General features: G+C 38.4%; 1 protein-coding gene across 1 annotated transcript in view; it reads right to left on the bottom strand.

The window, feature by feature from the left end:
* The window catches only part of LOC114068709 (glutamate receptor ionotropic, delta-1), a 248,750-nt gene that overhangs the window by 25,263 nt on the left and 210,678 nt on the right, over positions 1–12,809 (bottom strand). The window contains exons 11-12 of the mRNA XM_027905054.1: positions 9,291–9,486; positions 761–927 (exon numbers count right to left, since the gene is read on the bottom strand). Of these exons, the coding sequence (XP_027760855.1) occupies positions 761–927; positions 9,291–9,486 (363 nt within the window). The remainder of the gene's footprint in view (positions 1–760; positions 928–9,290; positions 9,487–12,809) is intronic.

Raw genomic sequence — 12,809 nt, 5'->3', positions numbered from 1 at the left:
GGTCTGGCTACATTCAGCTGCAACAGCTGGTCCCACTAGTGAAATGCTCAACCCACTCCACTGCTGCTCTTCCACAATAATTTCAAAATCATGGGAGGCTAAACATGCTACTGTTTGTGCACCACTTAATACAAATCTGTTTAGGCAGAGACCAACTCATTTACTTCAGCAAATGTACTTTATTCAAAAGGATTTTACTTCAGTGCTGTTACTTAATGCCTGAATTACTGTGTTAACAGTTGCTAATTAATCATTGTTTTGTCTCTTGTGAAGTGTCCCTTCTCTGCATGAATGATTCATTTTGGATTTGGTTTGATAACTGTTTTAGCTGTTTACTAACAATCTGTTCTCTCGAGGCAGCTTTGTCTCTAGTTATGCAGCTGGAGTTTTGCTTCTTTTTATAAAGAAGGAGCAAAATGAGGAAATCTTGCTTCAGTTCCCTGCCTGGAAGGGAGCACCAGCTCACCTTTTCCTAAGGCCACACATGCCTGCACCACTGCCTGTCTTCGTTTCAGTGTACACATTCACATGAAAAACATATTCATTGGTCCTTTGTGCCAGAGGCAGCGCTGCATGAAGGTGTGAGGCCACACATCAATGCATCACCTCCGTCCCCTCCTATCAAAACAGATCCACATGGAGCAGAAGTAGCAGCTTTGTTGGAGCCTGAACTCAACCTTTCTGCTGTCATTAATGTGAACCACAAATGGTTGCTGGCTATAGAGCAGAATCCTCTAAAACGAGCTTTGTTTCAGTTTACCTCTGGGAGAAAAGATCTCTGTAGGGACTTCCATGCTGGAGTGCTATCCCGTATCCTTTGCTGCTGATGCTGTTTCCTATGACTGTCACAGAGCATTCGTCATCTGTCAGCGCCGCGTATTCCACCACTGTCACATCCCACAGGAAAGCGTAATTTCCTTTCTTGGCCTGTAAATGCAGCATGAACAAAGCACAATCTAAACTAAACTGAATTTCTAGGTAGGACAAAACCCAAACCAGCAAACGAATCCAGATCTTGTAATTATTCCTTGGTGGTATTTCATTAGGTCACAAGTTATCTGTAGACCTCCAACATCTTAATATATTTCTGACACTCTTCCCTCTCAGCGGTACCTCATCTACTTCAAACATTGCTAAAATATCTTCCTTTTTTAGTAGGAATACATAGGATAACATAGTCAACTTTAGATATAAGTAAAGCTTATGTAACAGGTTATTAATTATAAATCAGAGCTATTACTCTAGGTGATAGGATTTTCTGTATCTTTTGCAGGAGAATGGAATGTGCTGGTTCCATACATTCGTGTAATAAGACAGGCACAGTATGAGCACTTAGTGATGTTTCCTGGTCATCACAGTCACCAAAATTGTAACTTTGTAGCTTTGCTGATATAAACACGTAAATAAAACATATTTCCCTTCCAAATAAACAAAGTCTTTCTAAGAGTTATGTTAGTCCTGTAATGAAACGCATGCTCTGATTTTAAAGAGTTCCCTCTTTTCTTCACAGGTAAGAAGATTCACAAGAATCTCCTATTATCTCAGTTTTGGGATAAATATTGTTTTATTTTAACACACACTCATACAGATACCCTTAAACATCAGACTTAACTGGGACTGAAGCCAGTGCCTGCACACGGGGCATACAGTGAATGTAAATCACTGTACTTAACACAAGAAGAAAGAAACGTCTCTGGATAGTGATTCAACAAAGCAAAAGTAATAATAATTTTCTTGGTCAAAGTAATTATTGGTTTCTTAATATATTAAAGCAGTAAGTTTTTAAGTCCCTAGTGAACAATAGAACAGATGGGCTTGAACATCTAAGGTAATAAATGTGTACTTCTTTTTTTTTTTTTTTTTTTAAACTTTGGGTGATTTCAGATCCTTCTTTAGGTCAGATCAAACAAAACAGTGAGCTGAATATATTTCTTTCTGTGAACTGATTTACCAAGCTCCCTTAGCAATTGGCTGAAGTTCTGACAGTATTATTTCATCCCTCTGCATACTTTCAATTTCTGTGTAAGCTTATTTTTACATTCACCTGTAAGTTTGTAAGACTCTGTTAGATGTTTTATTGTATTGGATTCCTCAGTTGAGCAATTAAGATAATTTTAATTCACCCTGCTCTGATAAAAACCATAGGTTTCTGAAGTCCCTTGCAGTTGCTTACACATGAGAATAAATCAAACGGGTGAGTTATCCCCTAGTGGGTAGAACCCAGGGAAATAAAGATTAAAATTATTTTTCCTGGATTTTCCGTAAGCTACTTGCCACAATCCACCTCTTTTCTCACTTTCCCTTTTATCTGCATCAAGGCAATTAAAGATCCACAAATTCATTTGCTTCTGAGTTAAAACAAAGTAGAAATGTTCCTCTTTGGTAACTTTTAAATGAGCCTGTATACTGACCCCTTTGAAAATACTATTTTTGTTAAGGGCCTGCCACTATTGTGAGTTTGTGCTCACTTTGTCCTTGTCCACCTCCCTGGTCAGTTCAGAGAAACAGTCAGTGATTCACACAGCCCCAAAGAGTAATTGATATCCTAGTAAAAAATGAAATTAAAATCTGAACTACAGTATGAAGTAACTCCTATTACAGGAGTTATTCAAACAGGAGCCCCACTCTACTGTTAGAATCACACATTGATTTAGCTGACACAACTTGTTAAACCAGCATGTTCATAAAAATATGTTGCACTTTATTATCATTGTATGACACCAGATCAGTGCAAGACTTCCACACCTGCATTGCAATACTCCACTTGGCTGTTTATCTAATCTGGTAATAGTGGCACAAAGGAGAAAAGAACAAACAAATCACTCTTTACTATAAGCAAACACCAGAAAAGGCTTCAAAACCTGCCAACACAGTGATGTGTACAAAATTCAGAATGGAAAGGAAGTGATTTCTCAAGGAATTTGGCCTACATTCCACCAGCAACCTGTGTTCTTGGAAGCCTAAAAGATACTCTTCAAAGGTATTTTCTGAGTGACCACGTAGCTAATTAACTGGGGTTTTAGCTGTATATCTCTGTATCTTCCTCTCTGCCCTTCCTGTGAGGGGCTTCAATGATTCCCATTTTACACTTTCACAGCTGTGATGGTGCTGATAAACCTCCTACCTGGTGAGGGACCAGAGGCAACGACCATCAGTCCCAATAGTGATCCTGGCAGGGAAGGACCAGCAAAGGCCCTGCTTTTGCACATCTCAGTCAGGTTTTGTTCTGTGGTAAATAGTACATAGGCCTTCTATACCTACAGTGGGAAACTGCAAGTTCAGGTGCATTAAAAATATGCACTCATGGGAACAAAGACAACAGCACCTGTTACCGTACACAGAATTTATTGGAAATTCATGCTATCCCAGAACAAAATCTTGCCTATACAGAAATCGGACACCCAGAGAAGATTTGGCCTAAGTTGCTGTGCTAAAATGTGCCTTGTATTTCTCTAGGGATTGTTTTGGTTGTTTGTTTGGGTTTGGCTGTTGTTGTTTTGTATGTTCATTTCCTCTAAAAAATTGTATCTATCTTCTGTTCTTTCAGAATTGGTCTGTAAATTCGCTTTTCGAATTTACAGTTTGGAAAAGAACAACACTGACAACATATAATACACTCCTCGCCTATTTCTTAGTAATACTTGAGGAACACAATCTTCCTCAAATATTCGATTTCTGTCATAATGCAATGACTACAAGAAAATCACATTATTGATTCTACTTTTCAAGCCTCAGTTTTCTGTGTGTTATTTTATATAGAAGAGTTTTGTACACTGACTTTCAATGCTGGACAGCAGATCTTCTGTAAAGGTCTGCTTTATCTTTTGTTTGCAGTGTTGCTATCCCAAATTACATCCCACAAGTGTAAGTGGTCAATAAACAAAGTCTACCAGGTTTCTTCACATCTATTTTATATATTTTTTTTAAATTACATAAATCATTCTATCCAATGTCATCACATTATTTCTCTGACAGCCTGATCATTTTAGCATAAACAGGAATCTGAGTTTTAAACTCTTAGCTGTGCATACGTCTCATCTCCCAGAAATACGGGGTGTAAGACTGCTCCCCTTGTCTGATGCCAAAAGCAGATTCTCTGAACATCCTTTTTCTTAAGGAGAGATTTGTTTCTTCCAAAACTTCTTCCACATGCTCAATTTTCTTCTCTGAAGAGTGGAGACCTCATACTATTAGTGTGTTCATTGTGCGGAAAGTTTTCTTATAACAAAATGTTTAGTTGCTCTCTAAATTCAGCATCCTTCCCTTCCCTGTTAATATCTGTTGTGACAGCTAAGCAGTATCATTTGTTCAATTTAAAGAAAAGCTGTCAAACCACAAAAAAAATATGTGCAAGACACACAACTGCACACATACATGTGTGCTTGAAGAATGTTTAATTTTTACATACCTTCACTAGGCAAGTGGCAAAAGCCAAATGAAATCAAATGGACACTTATTTTCAAAGAAAAATCAACCTAAAATGTTTAAAGGCTGCTTAAACTTTTCATTTCTTTTTACATGAAAGTGTGCACGCCCCTAAGCTTCCAGGCCAGAGGGAAGGTAGGAAGACCTGGCTCTGACCCATGGGATGGACGAGCAAGGAACACATCAAGCGCCCTAGTTGTGTATAACACAGATGTACCTACCCATGCAACCGAGTCCTGATCCCAGTACAGCAAATATCTATATCCTCACACTCTTGCATTCACAGCTCAGCCATCTACAGCCTGAATTGTGTGTTTTTAGGGCCCATAAAAATGTTTTAGTAGTGATCAGACATCATTGCAAAGATAGAATAGAGAGAGAGAGCTGGTAAAAGGGCCTGTGGCAAACATCAGCTGAGCATAGGCAAGATAGCTAGAATAAAAAATGACTGAAATTAAATACAGAATAATAAGCTAAAATTTGTACTTTAGATTTATAATTATCTCTCGTATTTTGCTCCTTTGCTATGGCCTTATAGTGACTGCCAGCACACAGGAATGCTGCAGAACAAAAAAATCACTTGGTTAAACATTCAACATCCTTCTTATCAGAAAGCCAGACAAAGTAGCACTCATTTATTCTACCCAGGTAGAACAACTACTTTGGCTTACACCAAAGACACCAGATTCATCTTTAGTGTAAGAGATTTATGAAAACAGATTTAAGAAAAAAGACCACCCCAGGCATAACTTGTATTAGAAAAATTGTTTCTTCTTCACAGTCCTAAAAAAATTAAAAGGCCAAAGAAGATTCCTTCCAAGATGTAAGAAGGACCACACAGGAAATAATACTCAAGAAAAGCAGTAAGCAACCTCATAATGTCACTCTTCAATGTGGAGAGAGATAGAAGACTATTGTTAAAAGACTCCTGGCTTACTGATGGTTAATTATGGTATTTCAAAGAAAGTATATAAGAAATAATAATAACATGAAAAAAAGAGATTAATTCTAGATTAACTTATGAAGAAGCTGTCATACTAAAGACACAAGTGCCAGAATAATGCAAAATTTGTCGTTAATTTACTGCCAGAACAGAGTGCCACTGTAGCTGATCCCATTATATGACTGGTACCACAGAAATATCAAAAAGTGACCTTTACATTGGCATTAGTGGAGTAGTTCAAAAACATGCTTGGATAACATTTATTATCTATAAAAAAATGCTTTAGGAGAAGCAAAACAATTCTAATAAAAAGAAAGACATGCCATTTAATCCTGTTGAAATGTTTCCAACATTAAAATAGTTAAGGAACCACTACAGGATGTAATAAATTCAGATTTCAGGAAGCATTTGCTTTTACTTCATATGGGTCAAGAAACAGAAATTTATGAAGGTCCATGAAAGCATATGGTTGGAGAACCCCAGTTCACAATATAAAATTCATTGTGAACAATAAATTATTGGAAAAATATTTTTTTAAAGTCATATTAATAGAAATTTTAAATTACTTTTACTCTCAAAATAAGAATTAATAGAAGTGACTGCTCAATAAGATCAGTCTGCTTTAATGTTTGCTGTTCATTTGCAGTCAAGGGAGACTTTTTGAGGGGAGAAAAAAAGGGAAGGACTAAATTCTTACTGTGCTATTGCCTAAATCAATGATGAATCCTCATTTTGTGCACTCCTTGGCCTTGTTCACTTCTGATCAAGTGATACACAGGAAGAAAGGAAAGGATTCAGAGAAACTTTGGCACAAAATTGATTGGACAGAGGAAGAGTCTCAACCAAAGCAGGGTTTTATAAAATACAACAACAGTTTAATTCTCCTAGGTGTACATATATAGCAGATATGGCATTACATGGGTATCATATTACTTCATTCTTTCAAAGCAAAAATGGGTGCCCACAATGAAAAAAAACACAGGTTATTGCATACGTTGGTGCAATCAATAATTACCCTGAGAACTAATTGCCACTGGGTGTTATGCAAACAGTTTGCTGAGATGTGCAAATGGCTTAGAAATGCACGTGATTCCAGTACAAATGTCCACCCGGGATGAGATGGCAGGAGTACTCACTGCATGCTTCCTGGGGATCCCGGCTGGAGCTTGACCCAGAAAGAAACTTTCCCTGTGACAGTGTTAATCAATCATCATCTGTTACAGTGTTTCAAGTGACAAAATAGTATTTTGTATGGACTGGTGATTTGCCTGGTGACCTGCTCTAATGCTGTGCAGGGGCACTGGTGAATATGAGGACGTTTTCAATCTTCAGTGACCTCTTTCAGCTATCTTGGGAGCACAACAAAAGCAACTTGCCTCCCTCTGAAACATCCTCCTGTCACTTATGGGAGACGGTCACTGTGGCTACAACGACTGTGCTGAGTCTGAAGAGAGACCTCTGCCTTGGCACCAAATACCTCAAAAACTCTCAGGGCTTTCTTCAACTACCATCCTTTTTCTTTCAGACAGTCAAAGGGAGTAGGAAAATCTCCATGACATGGAGGGAGATGGAATAGAGACAAATGTGAAATACCTGCCTGCAGCACAGACAGCCAGCACTCCCCTGTTTTGCATTGAAGTGGCATTGCTCTGTCTGTAACCACAGCTGAACTGTGATACTGTCTGAAGTGGAAAGGAGGAGAAGGGAAGAAAGGAGAGTAGTGGGGGGTTTTGTTGTTTGGTTTTGGGTTTTTTTTGCATTATGTCAGGCAACTCCTCATTCAGAAAAATGTTTTATGGAATCTTTTTATGCTAGAGAGATTTAGATTTCCCGTTTCCTATAAAATACATTTTTAAGGCACATTTACATCTCTTTCATGCAGCAGTACGTGTTTATGGATGAAACTCTCATTTCCTTGGCTGACATCAATTCTCCTCTAGAAAAAAACCAGAATTTCTAGCTATAATACTTGACATGGAAAATTTGTCTGTTTATGGAAAGAGCTCATGAGCTAGGAAGAGTGACACCTAAACTATAAACACAACAGTTTAGTTGACAATGTTATTAAATATTAATCCCCATGTATGTAGGTGTCTAATCAAATAGTGGCCTTGGTCATCTTTGGGGACCGAAGTAAAATTTGATTGTTGACATTAATTGAATGAGTTGATCTAGTCATATAAGAGTCACCCTACAATATTGAAATCAAACTTCATATGAAAAGTTATTATCACATAGATAAGATGAAGCTGCCAGTTCCATACAGACAATATAATTGGTATTCTCAGCAGCCTGCCAATCTACAGTTACATTTCTGGCTTAGGAAAATCTAGCTATCATAAATGGCAGCGTGCAGTAGGCTTACAGAATAAGAGCATTTACAATTTCATGGATAAAGAACATCCACTGCCATAAGAATGGCATAAAAGAAAAAAGAAAAGTAAAATACTGTATGTTTTCCTGAGGTAAACTGTTTTATTATTGGCTTAAATGATAGGGTACATAGAAAAGTACATAATGTCTCCATTTCTCCTTTAAATGTTACCAAAATCTCTCAAAATAGAGGCCTCATATTCATAAAAAGGCCGAGTGTATCAAACAAATAATTCAATAAACGCTGCATACCTTGCTATTGCCAGAGCTCTACCTTGTACCAAGGGAGAAAGGCCACTGAAGCTGAGGACAGAGGCCTTTAGGGAAGCTCAACTGAGAGATGAGTGAAAGGGCAGGGTGAACCTATGCTGAGAAAACAACAGTATTTGTACAAAGATTTTGTCCAAAAGTCACGCAAACAGTTGGGAATCTTTTGCTAAAGGATAATGAATTGGGAAGTGAGTTGGCTTGTGGTAATGTTCACCCTTCTTAAAGCACTGTAAAAACCAGTAGATTTTGGATACTCTCCCTCTCACTATTCAGAAAAGGTTTCAAAAATCCCAAGTTAAAAAAAAAAATGGAAGACTCAACCATGTTATCATTTCCCACCTACAAAAGCATAAAGAGTTAGTAATGTATATTAATTCAGAACCAGTGTTTCACAGACAAGAGGACATCTGATCAAACATCCACTGTGCTAATAATGGCTGCTAGCTTGTTTTATGAAAAAAATCAATTGACAGACAAAGGGGACAGCTTTCACTAAAGAACAGCACATTAGCTTACAACATGTCTGCATCCCTTCTGCTCCTGGACACGTGGTTTGATGTAAGGTACTATCTGTTTTTCCTGAGCTTCAGGATGGGAAGTAGAGGGGAGAGGCAGGCTGTGAGAGAGAGTGGACATTTGTAACAGTCTGATCTGAACCAATATTCTTTATCACAGGACTTGGCACATTAGTGTAGGATCCCAGGCTGTTACATATCAGTCACTGAATCTCACATCATTGCTCAGTCTCACAAAAGAAATGTGCAGTCTTATCTGAGGGAAACAAAATGTAGGTAAAAGCATGGTGTCAGGGGAATTTGCTTTTCAAAGTTTGCAATAAACAAAGAAAAATCTTGCATTAAATATTGTTTAAGAGAAATGAGTATACATTCTGTGACTCCCCTGATTTCCACTTACATTTCCAACATGTTAAATTCATGAAAAAAATCCCTAAAAACTCAAGTGAGCAAAAGGACAAGAGTCAGTACCTGGATGATGTACAGAATGACACTCAAAAAGGCATTATGAAAACTCCCAAGAAACTGAGAAACCTTATGACCAGATTCAAAGAAGGACTTACATACTGAAGACTTAAGTAGAGCTAAAGTACTTACTTCAAAGCCATGACCCCAAAATATGATTCTTATCTGCCATCAAGGTACTAAAAGAAATTCAAGGTTTTCTTAAATGACCGTAATTTCTTTCTTGGAACTTAACAATAACTCCATAGAAACAACAGTGATACAAAAATTAAATGAAAGCCCCTGTGATCCAGTCTTACCTTCCTGATGCCTTCAGAAGGGTTCGATACGCAATTATCTGCCCCATTATTCTTACTGATTGTCCTCCACAGTTCAGCAAATGTGTTATCCTGCTCCAAAGGGTTTGTCCCTTTTGCTTTAAAGTATTCATACACTGCTGAATCCCTGACTGTACCATAAGATATATCCATTTGTTTGGACAGATCTTGAAATGTTCTGAAATTCAAGTAATATTGAGATATTAGCATTATGCGCACAACAGCAAGATTTCATCAATTAAATGGTTTCTTTCTATGTCTGTCGTTAGTCAAAAAGCACTTACTGTCACCAAGTAACATTTGCATATCTCATTCCTTATCATAAAAGAAAACCAAGGAGTTATTTAATTGTATTGAGATCAAATGATCTTAACTATACCCAAGCTCTGCTTCTCCCCAGTGAAGATAGTGTTTTTGGACAGATAACATTCACGTTAAATATTATGCCACCAAGATCACACAAGAATATAATGTGATAAACACTTACCTGAACACAAGAAAAGCTCATATTATAAACATAAGCATCCAGCCCCATCAGCATCACCAGAAATACCTCGCAGAATTCAGTGGAATTAGTTTGCAGTTACACCAATGCTCCATCTGACTCCAAATCAATACGATTGTTTTAAACAAACAAATAAAAGTCTCGCTTCCAATTTCCACTAAGTCTCTCTTGCTCTCTCTTTTCACAGCCTCTAGTAAAACAGGCATTTTTCATTCACACACAGGCCTAACTTTCATTTACTCATCATATACCGCTCTGGAAGTGTAAATAGGCCTCACCCTGAGTGGCTGTGAATGCGCAATTTATTTTCAAATTGTACAGAATGTAATTCACTCCTGTTTTACAGCCTTTTCTGCACAGAAAGGTGTAAATCACTGCCTGCATAAATGAAAACCAGACCAAGTTTCAAAACATTTAAGGTGGCATCACTGCCATCAGAAGCAGCATCCTAGCTGTTTTCCCCCTCAGACATTCACTCCCATTCCTGTGCCTTCTTCCTTTGCCCACAAGTATAACTTCTGTGCAGTGCCACCAATTTTTCCCATCTGAGTGCACATACACACACACACAAACACACATGCAACCACTGACAACCACACATGGCAGCAGGGACCAAACTAGATCTCAAAAATAATGGCTTATTTTCTGTTTTATAAACGTCTGACTTCACCTATTAACAACACGCTTCTGATGTGACCAAGTAATACTGTTTGAGATCAGTCAAACTAAAGCAACTCTCCCTGCCTCCCCGTCCATCCGTGCCATTTCTCTTTCCCCAAAACAATCTTTCAGAATCAAAAACTCCTCCTCAAGGAAAGGCCCACTCATGCCACCTCACTCCCTGCCTCTGACTCCTGGAGCCACAAAACCAGAACATTTTTCCTTGCAGCTTGTGTAGAAGATTTCTTCACAATGCTCCTGAGGAGCCTTCCCTTGGCCCATGAGCCAAAGTTGTTTTCCACAGCTGAAGACTTGTCATACACAATGTTTTTGTGCCCCGTCTTCCCTGTTTCTCTGGGGAGATACCACTGCTGACACCTCTCATCCCTGTAAGATTCCCTGCAACACTATTTAAAGCAAAGCAATCTGGGTGTATATACAATTCTATATAAAAATATGCAGAAAACTCTTCTCTCTTCTCCATCACGTCACCTCCAGGCCTCCCAAGTTTAGCTGCAAAAGGGTCCCTTTGGTGGGACCCACCATGTGGGACCCTGCCAGCTCCGTCCCCTGGCCTGCAGCTCTGCAGGGATGCCTCTCACCACCACCCCCCTCCCAAACTCTTCAAACTCAAAAGCTGCTTCAAACAGTTTAAGTGGTTTAAGTTCTTAAATTGTGTTAAGGACTTTTTATCATTTTAAGCTGTTAAGCAGCTTTGAGTAAGACTGTGTGAACAGTTTTTCTCTATATACATAGCACAGTTGTGGATTTGGGCTACCTCTAGGAGTTCCATCAAACCCCAAACCTCCTGTTATTTCCCTAGCTCTCCATATGGAACTTTGTTGAAGTACAAAACAAACATCCTTGAGGTTGTTGGAAATTCTAAATTCTAATGAAATATGAAAGAAATTGTGTAGGTTTCATTTCTCTCGTTTTTAAACAATTCTGAAAGGTCTGTTCTGGCCTCCTAAATCTACAGATACATTCCATTGAATAGGACTGTTTTTCCTCCAGTTGTGATCTAAATGATTACATGATGCATTTAGTTTTGTCTTTATTTTTTAAAGTAAGTTTCATCATACCCCATGGAATTCCTTCTGTCCTGGGGATGGATGATCTGGCTGTTAAAAGACACATTTCTGTCTAGTTTATGTACAAAGGACAAAGAAAGGTACTGGATACACACAGAAGGGTTTCTGCGGCAACCTTTTCATACCAGGTTTGGTGTACAGATTTTGGCATGTGTAGGAGAGCACGTTTGGTAGAAGCACAGTAGCAGAAATATTTCAGCTAATATTCTTTAACACAAGTGTCAGCTGGTAACAACTATGCAAATGCCTACTGCTCCTACTGCCATTCTCTTTTAGAGTTTGAACATGAGAGTTTGGATATTTAAAAAAATAATAATTAAACTGCAATTTTCATATCATCAGTATTTTCTGTATCGCTTCTACTGCCTCTAATACTGCTGAGGCTTTTACTCAGAAATGTGCCTTTTGTTTTAGCTAAATTGTACTTTATTGACGATCGGTATTTTTATTTTAGCTAAATTACATTTTATTGACAATCAGTGCTGTGCAAAAGCACAGTACATGTTGCTTTATGAGCAGCACAGTTTCTTCAATTCTTTAGGCATCCCAGGGCAGAGTGAGTAAATTTTGGGGTTTAAATCAAGCCCTTTGCAATAAACAGACTATCAGTTCAGGTGGCAGGGAGGGAAGCACAGCCTTAGCCTGGGTGTGGGGAAGAAGGTGACTACCACTTTTGCTGGCAGCATTTCCTTGGGAGGGAAAATGTGGAGTACTGTGTGTCCTAAGGGTTACAGATACCTTTCTCTCAGTGCACTGTTTGATGTATTATAATGACACAGGAAATTCTCCCATCACTGGAAATATCTTCTGAAAGACACAGATGGTCACCAAAGGATACAGTGAGGGGCACAGCAGGTAACTAAGCTTGCCAGTGACTCCTGTGGCATAAATTCAGAAGAATGGTGACTGACTGAGAAAATAACCTTATGCCTTTACCAAATGGACCACTTAGCCAAAAACCTATCTCAGAAATTATCCTGACAGATAGTGGTCTAGACCACAGTTCTTCACTCTGAATAAAAATAATCTCTGAACTATTGTATTTCTGCACTGAAAGTGCTCAGCATCTCCATGGCTAGAAAAGTGATCAAAAGATTTGTGCATGGTCATTATGGTCCCGCGCATAAAAGACACTGAATAAAGGTGAATATCTCCTACTTTTTACAGGGTGAAGTAGGATAATCACAAGAGCAGGTTTTAAAAACTGTTATTTTAACTCCCTCAGACCTGTCATTGCCAGACAAA

The sequence above is a fragment of the Empidonax traillii genome, unplaced genomic scaffold (assembly GCF_003031625.1).
Source record: "Empidonax traillii isolate 1590-97213 ecotype Southwest subspecies unplaced genomic scaffold, ASM303162v1 scaffold1115:size468604, whole genome shotgun sequence".
Lineage (NCBI taxonomy): Eukaryota > Metazoa > Chordata > Aves > Passeriformes > Tyrannidae > Empidonax > Empidonax traillii.
This window is presented reverse-complemented; position numbering and strand designations above follow the sequence as displayed.